This window comes from Dermacentor silvarum, chromosome 8 (assembly GCF_013339745.2).
Source record: "Dermacentor silvarum isolate Dsil-2018 chromosome 8, BIME_Dsil_1.4, whole genome shotgun sequence".
NCBI classification, from domain to species: domain Eukaryota; kingdom Metazoa; phylum Arthropoda; class Arachnida; order Ixodida; family Ixodidae; genus Dermacentor; species Dermacentor silvarum.
The window spans coordinates 120510170-120534781 of NC_051161.1; the positions used below are offsets into that span (position 1 = coordinate 120510170).

General features: G+C 47.5%; 1 protein-coding gene across 1 annotated transcript in view; it reads right to left on the reverse strand.

Annotated features, from left to right (window-relative positions):
* Positions 1-14579: 14579 nt before the first annotated feature.
* The window catches only part of LOC119462377 (uncharacterized), a 69190-nt gene continuing 59157 nt past the window's right edge, over positions 14580-24612 (reverse strand). Inside the window, exons 4-5 of the mRNA XM_037723721.2 lie at positions 20261-20341; positions 14580-14903 (exon numbers count right to left, since the gene is read on the reverse strand). Of these exons, the coding sequence (XP_037579649.2) occupies positions 14752-14903; positions 20261-20341 (233 nt within the window). The 3' untranslated portion in view covers positions 14580-14751. The remainder of the gene's footprint in view (positions 14904-20260; positions 20342-24612) is intronic.

Genomic DNA, 24612 nt, shown 5'->3' on the forward strand with positions numbered 1-24612 from the left:
CAGGCAAAATTGCCGCGCGTCAGGCCGCTCGAGGGACTTCGCGTGTATTCGTGGGCTTCTTTAACGCTCGGAAAAACATTTACGCGTAGGACGTATTGAGCAATATAAAGCTGCACCGGGAGTCTTTCATGTTGCTCTCCAATTTTCTCATTGACACTTTAATCTAATTATAATATTTGATAAGTTGAATAATTCATTAAGACTAATTATGTAATTAGGCCGAATGTAAAAATAATCTGAGTATCTCCAAGGGACGGAAAACATCATTATTTTGCTTCTTTCCAGCTACGTGCCATTTGCACATTTTTAAATCTTTGTGCACCCTGTATAATACTGCTGTTTTCTGTGCAGATGTGTGCCTGATTTTCAAATTTGTTCCATCCTAGCTACGCAATCTTTTTTTTAATGCGCGTGCGGTGTATATTACACGCGTGCATGTTTTTATTCAAATTTTTGCATTGTGGGAGTGTATGAGAGCGTAAGCTTCTGGGATGATTAACGCCTTTTAAAATTATCGAGCTGATTCATGCACAATTTTTTTCTTATTTTGTCTTCGCAAAATAAAAAGTATGAGATTATTGTGTAGTGGGTGTAAGTATATTTGTGGACAGGCTGTAGCAGGCACTGTCAAATACGCTTACATTGGCACATTCTCATATGCAATTTAAGAAAAAAGAAAGATTTTTTTAAATCCTGCAAGAGTCACTCAGTTCTCAATGGATGAAAGCCATCGCAGGACTGAGTACACAGTCCTCAACAGACATACGCGCCCGTGTATGTCCGTGTATGTCTTCAAGTGCATGTCCAATGACATACATACCACCAGTACTCTAATCGTCTCTTGCTTATCCCTACGACTGATCTGTTAATGTTTCCTTCCACTTTAAACCCAAGCGCGCTTCTGGGAGTTGCACGTTACCTAGTTTCTCGCTGGGTGAATCCCGTCGCATTCCATTAGGATGTGCTGAGTGGTCTCTGGATCCATACTGCAGCATACACATGCCTCATCTAGTTGCGAATATTTGCTCCGGTATGTTTTGGTCCTTAGGCAACCGGCTTGAGCCTCAAATAGCAAGGCACTGCCCTTTGTCTTATCGTACAGATTTTCCTTTCTGATTTCTTTCTTCTCATTCTTGTAAATCGATGATGATGATGATGATGATGATGATGATTTATTGGCATCCCCTTTGAAACGGGGTGGCGACAAATAGTCACCTAGCCTGCTTGATTTAATCAGGTATACTACACATGTTCTTTATCTAGCATTTTTGTATACCTCTCATTATCTTTCTTTTTCAAAAATTTAGCTTGTATCGCTGCCTATGATTTTAAGAGATCAGGTCGTATCCATCTTTTCCCTGCTTTTTTTCCACCAGCACTCTAATCGTCTCTTGCTGATCTCTACGGCTGATCTGTTTATGTTTCCTTCCACTTGAAACCCAAGCGCTTCTGGGAGTTGCACGTTACCTACGGTTCTCGCTGGGTGGATCCCGTCGCATTCCATTAGGATGTGCTGAGTGGTCTCTAGATCTTTACTGCAGCATACACATGTCTCATCTAGTTCCGAATATTTGTTCCGATATGTTTTCGTCCTTAGGCAACCGGCTCGAGCCTCAAATAGCAAGGCACTGCCCTTTGTGTTATCGTACAGATTTTCCCTTCTAATTTCGTTCTTCTCATTCTTGTAAATCTCCATTGTCCTTTTCGTTTCCATTCTTTGCATCCAATTCACGGTCTTTATTTCTCTCACTTTCTTTCTGATGACCCCAGGTTGTCTATTTACAGTTTCGATTATCCTGTACTTGGTTGCCAACTTTCTTGACCTCTTCCTCCATTCTGTGTCCAGGCTTTTCATGTAGAGATACTCGTGCACTTTAGCCGCCCATTTATTTTCATCCATGTTCCTGAGCCTTTCTTCAAAACTAATTTTGCTTTGTGCTTCTCTGACTTCAAAAGAGGCCCAACCCATGTCTCCATGCACTGCCTCATTTGTCGTATTACCGTGTGCTCCCAAAGCCAACCGGCCTACTGATCTTTGGTTAACTTCCAAACCCGCCAATATATCCGATTTTAAGCATATAATGGCATTTGCGAATGTTAGCGCTGGCACCATTACTCCTTTCCAGATTCCACGCACCACCTCATACTTATTGTGGCCCCACAGTGCTCTGTGTTTCATTAATGCTGCATTCCGCTTCCCCTTTATTTTCAGATTATCCTGGTGGTTGCTTGAGTAATTCTTTCCTTCGTTTATGTGTACGCCGAGGTACTTATATTGCTTCACTATGGGTATTACTTGCTGTTGAATTGACACCACGAAGTTACTCGTGTGTTCATTAAAGATCATAATCCCTGATTTCTCTGTGCTAAACTTAAGGCCTAGATTTGTCGCTGCGTTCCCACAGATATTCGCAAGTATCTGTAAATCTTTTTTATTGTCCGCTAGTAGCACAATGTCGTCTGCGTACATCAATCCAGGGACCTTCTGTTGCACCATTTGTCCATTACGCATGTAGGATAAATCAAAACCTAATTCGCTGTTTTCCAGTCGTCTTTCTATGCCCTTGACGTAAAGCGTGAACAACAATGGTGACAGAGGGCATCCTTGCTTCAATTCTTGGTGAATTCCCACCATTTCATTTCCTTTTCGGCCTTCCCATGTCACTTGTACTTGGTTGTCTCGATATATCTCCCTCAGCAGCTCCACGAAATCGTCATCTATGCCTTCATATTGAAGAATATCCCACAACAATTCCCTGTCTACGTTGTCATAAGCTCCTTTAATATCTAGAAATGCTACCCATAAAGGTCTTTTCTGAGCTACTGAAATCTCTATGCACTGAGTTAGTACAAACATATTGTCTTCTAAGCGTCTGCCTGGACTGAACCCATTCTGTAGTTCCCCCAATACACCGTTTTCCTCCACCCACTTCGACAGTTCTAATTTTATGGCTTCCATTGCCATTCTATATATCACCGACGTTACTGTAACTGGCCTGTACGAGCTCGTCTTATCCTTATCTCCTTTGCCTTTGTAGATGAGATTCATCTTGCTTTCACGCCATCCAACGTGAATATTCTTGGTTCTAATCACTTACTCTATGGCATTAGTCAGCAGTGCCTTGCTTTTTGGACCGAGGTTTTTGATTAGCTGTATTGGGATTTCATCGGGTCCTGCTGCGGTGTTGTTAGGGACATTTTCTGCTGCCTTTTTCCAATAAAAGCTTTCTATGCTGAATTTTGATCTCTCAAGCCTCTCTGTTGTTGCTGGATCTGTTGTCTGAACTACGCTTTTTCTCGTACCGAAGTTATCCCTGATAACGTCTGTGATGTACCGTAGCGCATCATCGCCTTCATAGATGTTACCGTCTTCATCCCTTATAGCCGTTTGCGAGTTTCTAGTTGGAGCTCCGAGTGCTTTTATATGGTTCCAGAATCTTTTTGGGGCGCCTTTGTCTCTTTTGTGAATGTTATGCACCCAACGTTCACTTGCGCATTTAATTTTCTCTTGCACGAGCTCACTCGCAACCCTTTTCTTTTCTCTGTATGTATTCCATCTAAGGAGCACCTCTTCTTCTTGTAATCCCAACTTTTTGGCTTCTCGATGAACCCTAGATGCCTCTTTACGCTCTTCTATAGCTTGTTTAATTTCCTTGTTCCTCCACTTACGTGGTTTCCTCTTTCCAATCCAACAATTGTATTGCCGTGTCCGCCTTATTTCATGCTGCATAACCTCCACCAGTTCCTTATATTCTCAGACTGCTGTAGGAAAATCCTCAATTTTCTTCTCTGTGTTGTTTGCGATCTCTGTTATTTGCTCGTCATTCATTTTTAAAAGCTCTGAGGCTATTGGTTCATGTTCTGCGCTGGTATCTCTCCCAAACTTTAATGCTAAACGTCTATGATCGCTTCCCAGGCTATTTTTTCCATTTTCGTCTATTATCATTTAGTCCAGTTGTTCGCAGACCATTTCTGAGACTAAGGCGTAGTCGATACATGACTGCCTGTTTCCGCATTGCCACGTTACCTGTCCATGACACTCATTCTCCCTGTTAACTACTATAAGGTTCTGTTCATCACACAAATCCAGCACTAGAGAGCCGTTGTAATCAGTATATCCGTCTAAATCGTCCATGTGCGCGTTCATATCTCCCACTAATATCACCTGGCCCGAGTTACTGAACTCATTAATATCGCTTCTAATGCAATCGACCAATTCCTTATTTTTTTCCCTGCTATCACTACCTGTCCATAGGTAAGCTACTCCCAGCCACGTCTTTTTACCTTGCCATGTACCACTAATCCATAAATGCTCTTTACATGTCTCGTTTACCCTTCGCCACTTCAGACCTCGCCTAATTAGTACGCCAGACCTCCGCCTTTCCTTGACCCGGTCATTCTGTTGCACCCTTCAATAACAGGCGCCTGCTCCAAATCTCGTAGATGCGTTTCGGTCAAGGCGTACACGCTAATCGCTTCATCATTCAGTTGCGTTTGAATTTCCAGCCATTTTTCCTGCTTACGACCACCCTGCATGTTAATGTAGCAAATTTTACCTTCTCTATTCTTATCCTTTCTGCGTCGGGTCCGGTACAGCAGCGCCGCGGCGCGGGAGTTCACAAGAAAAGGTCCTCGCTCCTCCCATGCATTCGCGAGGCGCTTTGGACACTCTCCAATATTCTAAAGTCGCGGGTACAACTTTAGAAGGCAGCGGCATTTGCCCCCTCAAAGGCGGATGCATACGAGCCTCCACCAATGGGCGCGCGCTGAAGACTTGCGTCATGAGCCGGACGGCTGGTGTCCCCGCCGACAGAGAACATGGCAGCCCGCTCTTCAAGCAGGAGCGAGTCGCGTCAACGGGACTATTTCTTTAATCGGGGAGGAAATCGGCTGCTGCGCTTCGGTCATCTGGGCGGGGCCTCTCCTGTCTTCTTAAGTTGTACCCGGCTATAGGTCACTCTAGCAGTCGGAGGTGAAAGAAAGCATGGGGCGGAAAGCAGAGGAGGAGCGGAGGGTAGACGACCTGCGCATGCGCTGAGTTGCCGGCGGCCACGGCGTCCGCCGCAGCGCGGGCGATCTCATCTGCGCTTACGAGTTGGGGGGGGTCGTGAGTGAGCTGGAGAGGGTAGGCTAAAATCCCTATACAGTAAATGTACCGCCACCTACTCTTGTCTCCGCCGTCTCCTCTCATAAAGCGCTTGTTTATTTCTTTACTTTTTTGCTTGCGAAAGCAAGTCCACGGTGGCGCTCCTCGAAAGCCGCCATTGAAGCTTTCAGGCTGGGCGCGCGCTGCCGAGTGACTGCGCAGAGTGACTTGCAACATGGCTCTGAGGCGGAAGAAAACAAACTATAAGAAGTGAAAGAGCGCGCTATCATCGTCCAATCGGAGATACAGGAGGGAGAGAAGCGTCGTTGATCAAAGGATGGCGGTACTTTTCCGAAGGTATAGAGACTTTGGGCTACGCTAAAACCCCTTCATAATTTGAAAGTAGGGACACTCTCCTCCCCGCAGCGCTTTCCTCCTAGATTCTCCTCGCCTGCCGGCTGCGTGCGCTGCGCACGGCACGCTATTCCGCCTTGGCTACTGCGGACAGGCCGCAGAATTCAATGGAGGCGCATGATTTTGGGCCAGTTGCGCGCCCCAGTGGCGTAGAAATTGTTGAAAAATGGTGATAACAGCATATAGAATGCTGAGGAGGTTGGTTTCATCTTAAAGCCGTATGAATGGCACACACGCGGTGAGTTCTATACTGCAGATATTTTTTTCTGCCACATAATATACTGCTTTAAATGTGCATCTGATCTAGTACTGCTTGTGGCACATCGCTCTGGGTTTGGCAGTTTTTCCTTGCACGTGCGCACATGTGCACCACAGGTATTATATTCTGCGTGCCTTCATATTGTGACACATAGATGCAAGTAACAGTGAAATCTATTTACAGCTGATATTACAAGAGACAGGCAGCGCAGGCGAGTCCCTAACGTTGTTGTCTTCCGACACCATTTCGTGCCCTTCTTCTTCCACCTTGTTCCCATCGTTGTAACATATGGCCCTCTGGCGTGGAAGCACCGTTCCGGTGCGTCTTATGTAGACGAAGACTGGTAGCGTTTGAGGCGGCCATCATGCACGACGTCACGGGGAGGCTGGGCAGAGCAAGCGGGAGTCGTCGCAGGGGAGATTTCGTATGTTACAGCTGTCACCTGACGGAGGACCCGGTAAGGACCAGCGTAGCGCGACATTAGCTTTTTTGATAGGCCAACGCGGCGGCTAGGAGACCATAGAAGGACAAGGTCCCCGGGAAGGAAATTAGCGTCACGGTGACGACCGTCATATGTGCTCTTCTACTTGTTCTGGGAAATAGAAAGCCGACGATGAGAAATTTGACGTGCCTGACGAGGGCTGTGGGAATGTGGTCTCGGGCGTATTCCGACGTAGAATCCTGAGCGATGGGCAAGACGGTGTCGAAAGGCAATACGGGGTCGCGGCCGTACAATAGATAAAATGGTGAGTAACCGGCTGTGTCGTGACGCGACGAATTGTACGTGAATGTGACGAAGGGAAGAGCATTGTCCCAGTCACGGTGGTCATCGGAAACGTACATTGACAGCATGTCGGTGATTGTGCGATTAAGGGGCTCAGTCAGGCCGTTCGTCTGCGGATGGTAGGCAGTCGTGAGCTTGTGCTTGGTGGCACAGGAACGGAGTAGGTCGTCCACAACTCGGGAGAGGAAATACCGGCCGCGGTCTGTAAGAAGCTGACGAGGAGCGCCGTGATGAAGGATGATGTTGTGCAAAAGAAACTCAGCGAAGTTGGTCGCGCAGGATGTCGGAAGAGCTTTGGTGATCGCGTACTGAGTTTCACAGTCGGTAGCGACAGCAATCCACTTGTTGCCGGAAGCAGATATGGGGAAAGGACCAAGCAGGTCTAACCCAACGCGAAAGAACGGTTCGGATGGCACGTCGATAGGTTGAAGGCGACCAGCAGGGAGCACAGGTGGCTTTATCCGGCGCTGACATAACTCGCAAGAAGCGACGTAGCGGTTGACGGATCGGTATAGACCGGGCCAGAAGAATCGGCGTCGTACACGATCGTACGTGCGAGAGACGCCAAGGTGACCAGCCGTGGGTACATCGTGTAACTGAGAGAGAATGGTGGCACGCAGATGGCGGGGAAGGACAAACAGCCGCTCGGGACCACTAGGGTGCATGCTGCGCCGATACAACGTGCCGTCCTGGATGAGAAACAGTCGAAGGGAGGGGTCGGACGGCGCAGACGCGAGCTTGTCCATGACGTCACGTATGTAGGGGTCACGGCGCTGTTCGCTTGCGAGGTCAGCGAATGCAGAGAGCGAGGGAACAGGAGCAGGAGTGTCGGTCGCAAAAATGTCCGGACGGTCGACAGGATGAGGTGACAGACAGTCGGAATCTTGGTGTAAACGACCCGACTTGTAGGCAACGGTGTACGGGTACTCCTGAAGTCGCAATGCCCAGCGACCGAGGCGGCCTGTAGGGTGCTTCAGGGAAGAGAGCCAGCACAGCGCGTGGTGGTCTGTAGTGGCTGTAAATCGCCGACCGTATAATGAATTACTGCAGTAATTCATTATACGGTCGGCGATTTACATTCATTATACGGTCGGCGAATGCACTCGCCATGGCGAGTGCATCGTCCGGTCATGTGTTTGTCTCAATGTCAAAGTAGCTTTTGCGCTGTGGTTTCTGCATTGAATTGGACGGTTGCGCAATTTCAGTGTGATGAAGCGGTGCCGGCAACACTGACAAAAGCTTCTGGGGGGGGGGGGGAAGGGGGGGGGTACGTTTTACGACGGTGCAATGGTATGCGCTTCATCTGCAAGCGTCGAAATTGATGGAGGTAAAAAAAAAAGGCAAGTGGAACTGGCGACACTGCTGCCTAAAGGACTGTCACAACCACGAAGGCCAGCCCGGGATAAAGTTGTACAGGTTTCCTGGCAAGTCTTACGAAATGTGACGGTGAAAGAAATGGATGGCAGCTGTGAGGAGAGTAAAGTAAGTCAGCTTCTTTCATATTTGTGAGAAAGGTTTGTTTTGTAAACCCTGCAACACCTGCGCGTTTTACGGCTCGTTGCGCGATGAACTTCGATGAATATTTTTTAATGGTTCAATATCATTTATAAAGCTACTAATCATTTAATTTACAATATTATAACGAATAAATATCTTCGCAGATTACGCATTTCTTGAGCAGATACAAGGCATTACCCTTTTCGCGTGACGGACAAATTGTGCTGGGCTACTCGCCAAAGAATGTTTACGCATTAAAAAGACCGGATAAATAAGGACTCGTTTGTCTCACTTGCGGCGCAAAGCGACTCGTAGTTGCGCGGACTGCGTCGGCAAGTAACTCCCGGTTCCGTGTTCAGCAGTGAGCCATATGACAGACCGCTTACAACTGCTTTAAAACCGCAAAAGTTTTCCTTTGTCAGCGTGCCAGACGACGACGAAGTACACAACGTTAGAGCAGCACGGTGTCGCACAGTCAATGTCAATCAAGGTCGCGCCCGATCCGGATCACATTTCGCAATTTCGATCACGCATGGTCACTGCCACACGGTCCAACAATCCGAATCATGTTAGTTTAGCTCACTCGACATGACTGTGCTGACGACAGCCTACGAGTGAGCGTGTAGCTGCACGCGGTCCAGATCGAGCTGCATGACAATCTAAAGTAACAGTGTGCATGACAGGAGGATCAAATGATAGGCCGCGCATACAACGCGGCGGGGCGAAATGAGGCATGCATTGCCAACAGTGAGGCGTCGATTAAAAATCGGTCAACTACAACGTTTTCAGGGTGCCAGTTGAGGGACTTTAATTTTAGTGTAACAGTTTACTCACGTGAAGGATAGTTTCGTATAGTTGCTTTCCCTGCTGCGAACGGCACTTCGCGTGAACGTCCACGCCGTCCACTTCTTTCACAGAGGTAACATGCGAAGCAGCCTATAGCTTGTCTCCGCTGGTTAACGCTGCACCATGAAAGTACTCGTCTATTCCTTTAATAAGCATGAACCCAGCAAAGTCTATTTGTGTCATCACAAAGCGTCACGCTTGCACTTTCACGTACACACACAAACAAAAAAATGACATCTCCCGTAGGGGAACCCTGAGTAGTATGCGAAGCAGCCATAGGGTCGACTCAACGTAGTTTTATCAACTGTATAAACTTGGACATGCAGCACCAGCAACGCGCAGAACTGTTGTCGACGCCGTCGGCATTTTTCCCGCGTTCGCACCGAATGCAAGCGGCGTTGGTGACTGTTGCCGGTGCCTCTGGGGCGCCTACCGTCGCGTCTCTAACCTAAGCTGCTTCGCATTATCGCGCGCGGAGCCGCAGGTGTTGCCATTCGTTGCGCAATCCGGAGAGGGGAGGAGCGTCGGAGAGGAGAGGAGGAATTCCGAGAGGAGAGTTGAGACAATAAGAGGAGAGGAGGACGAGGAGGATGCGCATGCGCAGTAGGGGTGTGGACGCCGCACTGCGGAGGGAGGGAGTGACATAGCCCCGAGCATAAGATGCTTCCCATCTAAAAAAGAGACGGCGGATTTCGGAGACGTGTATACGTAGTTTCAAAATCTCGCGGTCTTCCCCCCTTCCCAGTTTCGCGCCGCCCGCCACACGCGGCGCTGAGCATCACGGCACCGCTAGGGTGCCTCGATGCCAGCGCCGCTGTTCAGGGTGGTGCCATCCTTTGACCGCCCCCGCGCCGCCGTTTTCTCGCTGCGACGCCATCTTGAATCACAGCCAGCGGTTGCGATTGCTTGGTGCCGGTGCTTAGTTCGAGACACATTGCGCGCGGATGCTTCGCTGACGCTTCTACTTGCTGGACAGTGTTCAGCCGCATGAATGACAAGCTTGTCAAGTGCATCGAGTCGACATGACAGGCTGTTGTGTTCCCAAGTGCACCGGATCGACGCGTAAAGGGCTTCGTTGTTTACGCTTTCCCCGGAACCCAGAGCGAAGGAAGAGATGGGAAGCCCAAGCGGTATCACTGGAAGGCAACGGATAGCTCCTACATTTGCGAGGTAAGTGTCAAGAAAGTTTAGACTATCGCACCGTGTTTTTAATTTAAATAAGAAAGTATTCTCTGATCCTCGCTCACGTACCTCCGTTCGCTCACGAACTAAGCACTGCACCGATGCTGTCTGAGTAGCCTATGGTTTGCGAGCGCGCGTCGCATAGGCTTTTGCCGTTTTGATCGGCGCAGTCTATGCGAGTAGTACCCTTATTTTAAGGATTTCCGAAAATGCTTCGCCGCGAAATAGTCTTACATTAGCTACAAATCGTCATGTAAACCACCTATTTTACTTTTTCACGGGAATCACACATCGTGTGTCTCTTGTTTCTTTTTTTTTTTCCTCAGTTTTTTTTTTTCGCTACTGGTTATTTGGGACTAAAGAACGCAGTGCTTCTTCTGGGGAGAGCGGCTGTTGTGTACGTGGCAAGCGAAGCATTGTGATTTTCTCTGATTTCTCAGCAGATATCTTGCGGATCTCAGGCTGTTACGTTATATAGCTGATTTTTTCAACGAATATATTTGTAGCGTGGTGCTCGTAAGCCGATGGTCATTCGTGCTCATTACCGATCGTAGTGGGTACTGTGACGGTCTTTAAATGCCTGTGCGCGGTATGCGCAGGTGTAGTAGAGTTAAGGGGCATCGTGGGACCAAAATGTTTCGGCGCTTTCTGGCATGGTGTCTGTTGTAGCCTGTGCATTTCTTCGAAACGTGTGAAGCGAAGTAATACAGCATTACTTCTGCGAAATTTTATTTTTAGGCACTGTAATGGGTTCTCCGTATTTACAAGGCAACTTTTCATATCAATAATCACTTTTGTTGTTTGACTTAATTTTTGTACTTAGAAACACATTGAAGAGGACCAGTACGAGGGAAATCGACGGGATGGGCGTCGTCTGTTAAAGTCAACAGCCCTACATCATCATGGACTATATTTTTGAAGTGAAAAACAGTGCTAATCTGTATTTGACTGTCTTAGTTTCATTTACGGTTTTTGTACGCGATATGTATGCAGTGTTCTTTATTTTTTCGATGTACTTATCAGTGTTCTAATGGTTATTTATAAAATGTTCTGTACTCGCCATCGATGTGTTTGGCTGATGCGACGTATTCGATGGTAGCTGATGTATTCTGGCTGGATATCTTGATTAATATTACCCGCGGTTGCGTTTTCTTGTTTGTATGCTTGTTTTCTATTTATATTATGTGTAATAAGGTTGATGTACTCACTTGAACCCCCCCCCCCATGTAATGAATAAATTAAAAAAACTCTCCCTATCCCGAATTGTTTGTGTCGAGCCTGCCTTGCGAATTTTTTTTATCTCGTCTTTTAACATAACCTTCAGGCGCCATACAGTACATATAATTTTTCATGTAGATATCTCTTGCATGATTGACTGTACTAGACATTACTAAGTAAATATATTTTGTGCATCGTTTGGTTTCTTGTGTGTACTACGCAAGATTGACACAGACAAGTTACGTTACATTTTTCTCTACAGCACTAACTAAACCTTATTTTCACATCGCAGCTATTTTTACACCAGCGTAATCCTGTCAGCACACAGTTTTGTGGGCAAAAAAAGCAAAATTGCGCGTAGATATCGTCAAATAATTGCAACGAACGCGAAGAGCACGCGCAACGCAAGGGAAACTAACCGCCGTGCGCGAGTGGCTGGCTACGGTAAAGGAGGCGTGACGTGTAAACCAAAATACAACAGCGAAAAAGAAAAACTTCCACACACAGGGTGTCGCAAACCTTATATACCAAGCATCGAAGCGCAAAAAAATAGTGCATATTTCAAACATACACACGGCATATTAAATGTGATTGAATTAGGCAACTTGGGGCATGTTCCCGGCGCCATACATTTACGCCTTGGATCTTCGACGAGTTAACGGCTATTGGTTATAAAGATGTGCAGATGCGATACCGATAAAAAAATTCTCATCAAGGCAAAGCACTTGGAAGTGCGCCGCGAGTAACACTATTTATGAACGCAAGCGTAGCTGAGTCTGAGCTCGTGTGATTCAATATGGCGGCGCCAGTGGGGTTGTCTCCACCCTGAACGGCGGCGCTGGCATCGAGGCACCCTACGGCACCGCTGCTGCGCAGCAACGCCGCCTGTTCACTGTACGGAGCCTATAGAGGAGGTCAAGACGAGCTCAAGAGAGTTGTACGCCTTTTCCAAACGCTGCAACTTAAATTACTAGTTGTACAGGCAACAAAACGGGCCGCGCGCTACTTGTCTTTTGTGTGGTGGCAATCCGTATTTAATGCAATCTGCTATGCGTGGGTAAGCGGAAGATCGGAAAGCAGCTGCCCGAGACGTGCGCGTTATGTTTGTTGCTAGGCAATGCTTTCTAGGTTCACAATATCCAAGCATGCTTTAAAGTAATTGCCACCTTGCACATTCTTCCTGCTTCACTCTTCTTGCCAAGAATCTTCGTTTCGTGCAGTAGCCGGTCATCAGTGTGAGCTTATTTTATCTGCGGCGGGGCATTCGCCCGACGGGAAACTAGATTTGCTTTGATCAGGCATGTAATGCTAATTCTTGCGCTCGTGCTGCTGGTCCCAAGGTAATCACTGGTTACCGTGATCTGGGTTCATTTCGCGGAGCAGTTTGTACGAGTGATTTCTCATGACCAGCGAAAAGATACCTTGCTCACTAATGCAATGAGTTGCCATGACTAACTATGCATTAAATATTTATACAACATGATATAAGGCATTATGCGCATATGTAATACTTACATCGTTAATTAATTTTGTTGGCTTATTGATGCAAATGCATGTGTTCTTTCTGTGCTGATAGTGCTGATTCCACTCCCTGGGAGCCGAAATGAGAGCAGCCGTGTGTGCGCGCCCAGCGATCAACGATACCAACCACAATCGTCACCGTCTCTGCACATCTCTGCAAGCATGCATGACCGCTTTGTGACTGCACCAAGAGAAATAAACGTGACTAAATTACTGAACTCGGTTTGTACCTCTAACTCGATGTCGTATACAATCTTGTTGGACACCTCCGACACGCACTTGTCTTTCACTGTCACATCACCGCCCACAATTTGTTCAACGCCATGCACGTGTGGAAGCCGACGCTCCCCCTTTCTTGAGATTGCCGCCACGAAAAAAGCTGTCGGAGTCGGAAACCTTCTTGAAACCGCATTGCAGTCTTTGCATCGCTTTTCCGCAAGCAGGCGATCTACCACCGTCGAAAACGGGGCACCGTGAGCACGAGCAGCGAAGGAAAGCGCGGGCGAAACAATGTAAACAAAACGGAGACTGCACCACGGCGCGACCGCGCTGCTTGACATTTCCACATTGGGGGCGCTGTCAGGAGGCGCAGAAGTGCCTTCTGGCGATAGTTTTCTCGTCTATTATCGAGGCAGTCGCCCCACACTTTGCAGTGTGCCGCTGTAGAAAGATTGTCCACGCTAGCTACGCTACTCACAGCGTTCTCTCCATAATATAAGCCGTGTACCTATTTGATATAAGACAGAACATTGACACGCGAAATGAAAACACGTGTAGAGCTGCGCTTAAATTTCGCATTAGGAAGTATCGTAACCGTCGGTAAAATTTTTGTACTTGGACTTTACCTGAAACTTCGCGGCGAAGGCAACGCTGGAAATTCGCCACTTGTATTTTATTTTTATATTATTTTTTATTTACAAAGACCTTACAGGCCCCCGTAGGAGCATTGCGTAAGGAGTATAAGTGCCACTTGCTACACAATATGTCTACTAGCTCTTACAGTTCTGTTTCCGTTTATGCCCTCCTTACGCAGTACGCAATGCACTTGTCGTCATATAATTGTCGCAATAGTAAAAGTGCACTTGCCTGAAGCACCATGTAGATCCTATGCACAAATGGTGGATACAGTATGCAAAAATATCGACGGGTTGCTACGATATGGAGCTAGAGTAGCGCGCGTCGTCTGTATGGAAACAAAGCACTTCATTAGCGGAGGTCTCTCTGCGGCGGCTGCTGTGAATCGCACCTACCCGTCACTCACGTGCTGCCTCTCGCAATCTCCCGACTATCGAGGCAGTCGCGCCACACTTCGCTTCGTTTGAAGTGTGCCGCACTAGACAGATTGTCCACGCTAGATACGCTGCTCACAGCGTTCTCTCCCTAATATAAACCGTGTACCTATAGGATCATAAGACAAAATATGGACACGCGAAATGAAAACACGTGTAGAGCTGCGCTCAAACTTCGCATTAGGGAGTATCGTAACCGTAGGTGAATTTTTTGTACTTGGACTTTACGTGAAGGTTCGCGGCGAAGCCAACGCTGGAAATTCGCCAGTTGTGTTCACATAATTGTCGCAATAGTAAAACTGCACTTGCCTGAAGCGCCATGTAAATCATGTGCACAAGTGGTGGAAACATTATGCAAAAATCCCCTATGGTTTGTCAGCTTATAGAAGCAAAAGTAGAATGTGTTTATACTTATGGTTATTATCAGAGAAATTAAATGATCATGGATTCATCAGGATAGAGAGACACAACTTACTTTATTACCAAACTTTATTGGCAAGTAACATACAGTTTTATTTCTCGCGATTTTGTCTATTTTATTAAAAGCACAACACTTGCAGTCTCGCGAGAAAAAGATGCATATAAGATGTCGACCATCCCCAACCCATCTAGAAGAAAGCATGGCCAGTAGAACAATTTAGGAGGTCACATTTTCTCAGTTGTTGCAAGAGCGGGTGTAAGTGATACAGGTTGGCCAGCCCCCGCAGAGTGCCTGGAAGTACTTCAGGCAAGTAAAGTTCACGTGGTGATATGGTCCTTCTTTAATAATGGCACTTTCCCACAGGTGGAGCTCGCAGTGATTTTTTCCTGTTGGGGAAACCAGCACGTTGTGTTTTATCGTGGTATGATTTGCCCCACTGCAATACCGAGAGATGTGGCATGCCGCAGCGACCATTTACAGAGAACCACATCCACAGGGGTTTTTCTGCACATTGCAGAAAACCACATCCACATGCAGGGCAGCATATTATTGCAGTGCCTCTGCTATCATACATTATTGCTGCAGAACAGTACGGCAAGAACACCAGCATGCTTAAGGCAACCATCCGGACACCCCACTACCAGCCTTATTTTTCTTCTTTCTTTTATTTTTTTTTTTTCGTCACGCGCTTGTAGTCGCCGCATCCTTGCTAAAGTGTGTAACTGTGCGAATCTTCATGAAACGACATCAGGATTCACATGTATGCCTTTACGTCTCCACATGGGCACCATGCTAATATTCACTTAGACTTTACATGTTGATGAATGACACGAAATAAAGAAATAAATATCAGTGCTTCACAATAACACTAGTCGCACAATAACAGCGCCAAAGTGATGCCAGTCTTTTATGATAAGCCAAAATACTCCCAAGTTTACCATTATCAGTTATTCGGCCGTGGTGGCAGGCTGGCATTAGTTCTCTGATGAGGAGGAACAGTTAGTGCGGGTCGCGACAGCAATATTCGCATTTTGATAGAGCGAAAATGTGAAAAGATGTTAAGTTGTTTTTAGCAGCAGCATATATTTAACTCAAAGAAACTAATCGGCAGCGCTCAGCACGATGTCTCGTAGCAGGCGCTGCAGCGCTAAGTGATGTGAAAGTTTATCGGGCTAAATTACCACTTTTTTTACAGGCGCAAAACTGCATCCACGATAACACAAAAGAGGTAAGGAGTCGTTTTACGCAGCATCAGACACTGCTAGTTGGGCGTGCGCAGCACATGCGTAAGCAGTACACAATACGTTGCGTACGCTGTAAATTCAGCGTGCCACAACAATTTTAGTTTAACGGGCCGTGATACGCTTTACTCAACCAAGACGTGCCATATGGCAGGTGTAAGCGTTTTAAATGCGCGTAAGCATTAGGCGGCGAGAACCCAGCGCACACGAAGCTATCAGTAGTCGGCGCACTTTGTCCACATCGCAAATCACTTTCAGGAAAGAGCGCGCGTGGCCGCGCCATACGTAACCGTCACTAGAGTACGGTCGATCACCGTTCATAATGAGTCGACACGGATGGATAAGGCGCTAAAGAGCGATAACGGCTTATAATAATCGGAGTGTCATAGGCGCGCCTCGCGGCGCCACCTGCAGTATTTTGCTTGAGTCATCAATTGATCTTGCGCCGCCATCCGCACCACTTCGTGTCGCCGCAGCGCTCTCAATTATACTGCTCGGATCAAGTTTCGTAACATTGATAATGATACCAGGCTGCGTGGAGATGAGCAAGTGGCACAATGCTTACGCATACTTTGACAACTCCCAGAGGAGTTTCTGCGTGATTTTTTTAATGCTTCTCAGCGCCACCAAGCATCAGAGGTATACCGCGTTTCAGTAACGGCCTGGCTTCTGCGATCGGCGCACCGGACAATCGCGGAGGCCATGGTAGCGGCCACAAGCATCCGAGTCAAACCACTTGTTTGAACCTCCGCTAGCATGGCGACATCGCCTTTCAACGTAAAGTAGATGGAATTTGCATCGGGTTTGCCCTTGCTCGCGCCGGACGGATTTGCCGAGTCGGACGCCATTGTCACCATCATGCACTCTCGTTTGTTCGAGGTCTCGGGAGAGCGTCACGCAGGAAGCCGCGCGTCACGCACGCGCCATCTTGTTACAGGCGTAAGCACGTATCCGTGAAATAGACCGTGCGCTTCTAAACTTCCATCCCGCCGCCTTGCAGCGTACGCTTGATTGTGACGTGCGTTCAACCAAGTGTGCCTGTTGTCGATAACAGCAAAACCCGTGCAATGAATTAATGCGTTAAAAGGACCCTGCAAAATGTTTAACAATATTAGAAAAAGTGAGAGTTAAAGGAATAACTTGTGGGGATGCGCGACTCTCACGCGTCCCCTGATGTTGTTTTCCCCGCATGGCTCGCGTCTCCTGTAATCTGGCTTCGGAGCGTGGCTTTACGGCGGTGTGGTTGGCGCGAGTGTTGGCGCGAGTGTTGCGCTGCTAATGCCACCTAGCGGCGGGTTTACTTAGGCGCAACAGGACGAAGGCGCTTCCTCTTCGGCCTGGGGGCGGCGGGCAGCGCGGACCTTTCGCGCGTGCGCCGACCCGCTTCGCGAGCCCGTCCCGAGAAGGTTTAGGAGCAGGACACCGGTATGGACGACCACGGATCGTTCGAACGCGCCACCGTTCGCGTGACCATACAGCCGAACGACTAGGCGATGGTGCCACAGCATGGGACGAACATATTCGCTCGCTATCCGGTCGCGATGAGTCGGACTGTGCCAGGCAGCGGTGTTGAAGGTTAAGGTCTTCAATCATTTGCTGTAATTCTTCCCCATTGTTGCTGAATAGGACAATGTCATCAGCAAACCGAAGGTTGTCTGAGATATTCGCCGTTGATCCTCACTCCTAAGCCTTGATTTGTCGCGCGCCCATGTGAATGTTCTAGGGGTAGTAATTCGGCTAGCATGCATTAGGGTATGAAAGGTGCAATAAATGCCCTTTTGACTGTTTGCACTACCGTGTTGTCGTTCCTTTGTCCCAAGAGCACGTGTGAGACCCCACAAACTTTACTAAGATCATCCAGATAGGGTAGTTGAAAGCGATTAGAAGTACCGCAATCACAACCAATCAAAAATTTGTCCTTCAATCCCTCATAGGCGTTCTCATTCCTCCTTTCACACAGTACCCATTAGATGCAACCGAATAAGGGGCCGTTGCCGCCAATACAATGCTCATTGTATATCAAGTGGTTGAAAAGAATGTAAGACACCGCCCGTGGACGTCTGGCACATTCGATTTCTTGTTGGCGCTTGCGCATTACTGTCGTGGCGCCATGTAAAAGAAGAGGCCAGCGCGCCTCAGAAGAAGTTGTCTGGCCGTCAGCGCAACACGCAACTGTCGCAAGTATACGTTGTTGCTTGAGCCGAGGATTCTGTTTTGCTGCACGCTGCGGGCGAGATAAAGCAAGCGAAATCCACAATGATTGCGACGCCAGGCAGCGGTGTTGAAGGTTAAGGTCTTCAATCATTTGCTGTAATTCTTCCCCATTGTTGCTGAATAGGACAATGTCATCTGCAAACCGAAGGTTGCTGAGATATTCGCCGTTGATCCTCACTCCTAAGCCTTCCCAGTCTAAGAGCTTGAATACTTCTTCTAAGCATGCAGTGAATAGCACGGGAGAGATTGTGTCTCCTTGCCTGATTCCTTTCTTGATAGGTATCTTTCTACTTTTCGTGTGGAGAACCAAGGTAGCTGTGGAATCTTTTTATGTATTTGCCAAGATATTCACGTATGCCTCCTGTGCTACTTGATCACGCGATGCCTCTATGACTGATGGTATCTCTACTCAATCAAATGCCTTTTCATAATTTATGGAAGCCATATAGCGAGGTTGATAGTGCACCGCAGATTTATCGAGTACCTGATTGATGACATGGATATGATCCATCGTAGAATATCCCTTCCTGAAGCGAGCGTGGCCCTGATTCAAGTCAACTGTTGCCCTGATTCTATTGGTGCCGGTCAAAGTCGTGGTAAAAATGGAGTGTTCCCCCTTTTTAACAAAACGATGTGTTATGCATTGAAGCACGGAAGTAAAGGGAAAGCCAATGCATTCCATCGGAAATTTTGAAAAATAATCTCTGAAAACTTGTTTAGTCCTGCGAATTCACCTAAATCGATATGCCTTGCAATATCACCGGCTTAAATCCGTAAATTTAAATATGTGCCATCAAGTAAACATTAAAGACTTATTTAGTGCAAATATGCTTATCATTCACTTCAGCACTTTCATTACTCGCTGAAATACTGGTCACCTCAAAATGTAATTTAGTTTTAGGGTTAGAATTGTGCTACCACATTACTGCTTGTGGGTGGTTGTCAGGCTCGATTTTCTCGAAGACAACCATTCTTGGCAGCAGTAGAAAGACTTTAAGACTTGCTCTAGAAGCCGATTTTATGAGAAAGAAGATCACCAGCCCTTTTCGTGTCGAGAAAAGGGGGGTAAGCGAAGCTTGTGGTGTGTGTACCTGACCTAGTACTTTTCCTTCCCTTTCTTTCTACGTTTCCTTTCGCTTTCGTGCAACGTTTCCTTCCGTTGCGTGGTACGATTCTTTGCTCGTTTCTGTTGTCGCTTGCGGTCGATGTCTCGAGCTTGCTCGACTGGCTGGGTTACCAGCATTCGCCCACCATTCCCGCTTGCGATTCTTCGAAATTACATTGCTTCAAACTGAAATCTGGCTGTCACGTAAGACAATAACCAGTTGTTTTTTTCATCCCCTTTAATTTCCACTAATTTATCATTTCTTTAATGCACTTAGTAAGTACAAGTAATTTCTCCTATGTTATCCTTGGTGTCTTCGTTTGGCTGGCTAACACTCCCAGAGTTAGTTAAAACATAAATGCCCCAGAAAGTGGATGGGAAAACTGCGCCGCGGTAGCTAAACTGGTAAGAGGATCGCACGCGCAATGCGAAGACATTAATTCGTTCCCCACCTGCAGCAAGGTGTTAATTCATCCATTTTCCTTTACATTAATTGATAATTTCTTTCATTCACTTAGTCAGTACAATCTCCCCTATGTTGTGCTTGGTGTCGTTGTTCGCTGTCTTCTTATGATATCATTAATAAAGATCGGGCCCCTCGGTTCCCTTTCTTCTCGCTGATTACATAACGAATTCTCTCGGTCTCGAATTCGGCAACATTGATGCCTTCAGGTTGCATATGTGGGCTTATTGACCAGTTCACCACGGGCACGGCATGAGTTGTCTTTAAATAAATGGTCTATAGTTTCCCTGCTGCGCGCAATTGAGTCGCATGAGGAACAGGTTTTCACGACTGCATTTTCTCGCGGCTACTATGTTTTATTTATCGAGTTCGAGTAGTGTTCCAGGTCGTCTTTAAGTAAGCATGAATTTTCACTACGAATTTTCACTACGAGAACAGCTCTCATGAGGGTAATTGCGGTGATTGAAATATACGAATTTTCTTACAAGGCTTACGCTTCTGACGAATCGCAATGGGTGCGAACTGTCAACCTTATTTCAGTATATCACGTCTGATTTTGTTTACTTTTTCCTAAACCAAAGCAGGGTTAATAATAACAACAAATGTTCGCTAACTGCCAAAATGGCATTGTGTGCCGTAAGTAAAAGAAATGTTGACATAAACTCTAAACTTGCTGCAATATTGAAATATTAAAAACGTTTCATTATTCTTGAAAATTACCTTTTCGCGCCATCGTAAACACACCGCATTGTAGGTCACGGAGGTAGATGAACAAGGTCCTTCTGGCAGGCACCGATTCATCTGAAAAAAAAATTGAATGCGTGGCAATAGTTAAAAAAGTCATATATACCTAACGCACATCTTGAAGTATTTTTGTGAAGCGAATGTTTCGTGAAGCGCTTAATGAAGTGATATACAGTAGCTCATTGAATTCCTGCTTCCTTGCGCAAAGGAAACTGGCGGGCGCGCTAACCTTGTTGCTGTGACGTTCCACATACAAGGTTATCCACTCAAATAGATAGTTGGCGTTGGCATCATTGAAGTATTCGAGTCGTTTTGACCTTACAGAGCACTCAGCAGCCATGGTCAGGAAAGTTCGGAAGGCTCCGAAAATAAAGCTTCGCTTTGGAACATATCACGAAAAATCTACGCCCTACTGTACAGCATTTCGTCCACTCAATTCAAATATAGAAATAAAAATTTTGCATTTATGTTGAACAAATTGAGCAAGATAGCTCAAAGTATTTTCAGTGGCCGTCTCTAGCAATTGAGTGCTTGCGTAAATCGCCGCCCAGGTTCAAGATTCTTTTAGCCAATTTGCGAGGTGTACAGTAATTTCTTCTCAGTATGAACCGTGAAAGGCGGTGATATAAAAATGTAAAACCTCTTCACTGTAGAAAAAACATTCCACACGTCCACCATCAGTGTCTATTAAAATTATGTATCACGTGCCAGCTGCTGTCTGACTGTCGTGTGTAGCCACTGTCCTAACAAGAAGCTCACGAACCGTGAGAAGTCTTCAAAGCTGGTGCTCTGATTTAGCAGGTGTTTGCAGCTAAATATAACTCCTTTATTTTCCCTTTTCAAAGAAAGGAGCAGCCACATTGCTGGGTTAATGTAATATGGGCACTGACATTTTGCACATGACACGGCTGTTATCAAGGATTTTGATATAAAATAAGAGAGGAAACTGGTGTCTACCAAACATTTATTGTTACTCTCACAGAAACAATACTTGCACCTTCGACTCCTCCAGCATAAATGATCAGCTTCATGAAGGTGTTTGTTTGTGTTTGTTTTACTTCTACCTAACATAATGCAGTACGTTTTGAAATGTGTTGATATAGTCTCATATAGATTAATCTTTTCCGCGAAGATGAACAGGCGCAGTCTTCTCATCGTCTTCTGCTTCTTCTGTCCTCCGAAAACTCTGACAGTAGCTGTTTGGTCTAGCAGAAACTCGCAGCTCAGTGTAGAGAGAGAGAGAAAAGACTTTATTCCAGGTCAGACTAAGACCTATAGATATTCCTCCGCCAGGAGGACCATGGCCAGCTGGTCGGCGAAGGCCGCCGACGCCAACCGCACCCGCCAGTGGGGAGGTGGTGGTTTAGGGTAGTGAGGGGATTGTAGGGCTGCGGGGCAAGAGAAAAGGATGTGCTCTACATTTGCGTACGTAGAGGAGCAGTTGGGACTTGAGGGGTCTGAGCGGTAACGATAAAGGTATAGGCGTGCTGGAGTGATCAAGGTGTTGAGCTGGATGGCCCTGAGGGTGCGTACTTGGGCGGTGGAGAGACGATGGTGTGGTGGCGGAAGCATCTTCAATGAATGCCGGAGGTGTTTCTAGTGCTGCTTCAGAGTTTTCTTGTAAAAGTGTGCCTCGTCCGCTATGGGCGGGCAAGGCCAGGGGATCGTCGGCGCCCGGCTATTAATCTCTCGGGCAAGCTCATGAGCAAGCTTATTGCCGATAATCCCCGCATGTCCTGGCACCCACACCACAGTGACCAAAGCAGGGGAGAGAGGGGAGAGAGCGTCAGAAAGGTCGTTATGAAGATTATCGGGAAGTCTGTTGTCGCGAAGAGCGCTGATTGCCGCCATGGAGTCCGAGCAAATGCGATACCGAGGAGAGGGAGGAAGAAGGGTTAGTTCGTCCGTCGCGTGAACGATCGCGGCCAATTAAAGGGATAGAGAAGAAGTAGGAAGTGAGAAGGGGCCAGCGGTGAACGGAAGTGATGAGAATGCCAAGGGGGGTCGGTATTGTCACACAAGCAGTGGAGCCATGAGTTTGGTAATACGCTTCGTCGACGTAGCATGTGACAGTGTCCGATGGGAAAGGGTCGTGGAAGTGAGCGCGGGCTTGTCGTCGTCCCTGATGAAGATGTGGGGTCATATTAGAGGGAATAGGGGCACAGCGGAGATTACTGGGAAGAGGTCGTTGAGGGGTGTACAGAGGAAAGTCAATGGGCCGGATGCCAGCCCACTGCAGTAGCCAATGACCCTGCGCAGAGCTGGATAGACGGCCAAGTTGTCGATCCCTATGGAGGCGCAAGAGCTCTGCGCATGATGCACCGGTGGGAATAAACTACACTAACTACTAACTCCGGGCGGCCCGAGCGGCCGCGCGCGCCTGCCTGGGCCGCAAAGCTCCGCAAGGCTCCGGGGGGAGAGTATGGGAGGGGGGGTGGGGGCGTTCTACGCCGCGCGCGCCCACCCGGCCGCTCTATCTTGAAAGCCATCTGCGGCGGGGGCAGAGTTCGCCCTGCGCTTTGTTTTCCTGGCTTAGTTCTTATCATCGAGGAAGGAAAAAAATTGGCTGAGGTTTAACTCTTGTAAACCTAGTTAGCACGAGCGCAAGGTCGGTTTGGATTGGCTTTCCAAAGACTTTGCACACAGTGTTTCATTAAATTTTGGCTTTCTTGCAAATCTGATGGTGTGTCTGTTTGTGTTTCTTGGACGGTAACGAAGACGGTCTTATGGTCCGTGAAGTATTTAGCAATGGTGGTAAGTTTGGCTACACACATTGAGGAATCAAGTGGTACTCGCTGGAAGACTGCCATCTAGCTATATCTACTGGATGATTGGAGTCAGCCTGTCGCTTGCGCTGAAGCGCACGCACAGAGGGCCCAGCCGGTGCGCCATCCATGGTGAGACCGAGCGACCAAGTGCTGCAGAAGCAGCCGTTAAACCCTCGCCTGGTCAAGTGGTACCGCAGCGGCGATGCTCCGAGTGAGTGCAGCTGCGACGACTCTCCGCAGCGGATCACGTGTCGTGACCTCACACTTGCCACACACGAGCTCCGGCGGCTCAAGCTCACTGCGACGTGACGAAATGACCTTACGAGACGTGGTGTAGTAGAGCTTTTGCTCTAAAACTGAGAGGCCCTACCCCCTCCGCGTGCTAGGAGAAAAGTGTGGAGGAAGTCACGTAGTATATTTTTTTAGCTGTAGAGGCCATGTTGTGGCACAATGGCGGTTTTTTTATGGTAGCGTGTGCTCATGCGTGTGCAGCCCCGTAGGTCTCCTACCTTGACAAAGGCGTCGTGTGGGCAGGATTGCGTTACTGTCCATGTTTTGTTCCGCTGTGATATCTCGACCGTGCTCTTCCAGCTGTTATTGTGGCCAGGTGTGACTGGAAGAAGTAAAAAGCCTGAAGCGAGCGCGCATGCAACGCCATACACGACGTACCACGTCACGGACGGAAGGACGATCTTGGATTATATTTCGCGTCTTCGGTGGATTCATGCTAAGGTGTCATCACAGACTGAAGCCGCTATGCTTCTGAATATGTACGATAAACGACTTGCAGGTCATTTACAGCTGTGCTGTGTTCCTACTTTTGTCAGCTGACGATGCATTTGTGGTACGTAATACAGCCATGGAGAAGGATGGGAAAGAAGCGGCTCCTGTAGTAATAAGGGACGAATCCTCTTTGGCCGCAGATATCTGTGATGATCAGCGGCACTTGATAGAGAATGTGGCTTGTTATCAGTGCAGCGTTCAGTTTAAGCAAGGACGTGGTATTGTGTCCCCAACGTACACCTGCCGAGCGACGAAGTGCGTTGACTCATTGCACTGATGCAGTCACAACGCTTTCGACCGCGCGTCGCCATAGTACCTTGCTGCCGGTGATGACGCCCAGGAATCAAACATTAGTTTCACGAAGAATTGGATGGCCTCTGATATTCAGCGTGAGTCGTGTTGATTGCGCCTCATTCTCGGAAAAAGCATGAAGGCGGAGTTTTCCGCTGATAAAGATAGGCCAAGCGTCGATAAGTGAAGTTCGATGATGGAGATTGCGCCCTGGGTTATCCGGGCCAAACTTTTGTGTTTGAACCCCGGGATCCAAATGCAGATGTCACCTGCGTAGATGGACATTCCAACTGCCGTCCGACCTACTTTCAGTACGTCTGGAAGGCTGGAATGGTAACGTTAAAAAGCAAGGGAGATAGGACACTTCATTGCGGAACACCGAGGAAAATGCGTCGCTTTTCGCTCATTAAACTTCTGAGCTTAACCTAGACACATCGATCTCTGAGAAATTCATGGACGAATCGAAGAGCATTTGCCGAGACGCCC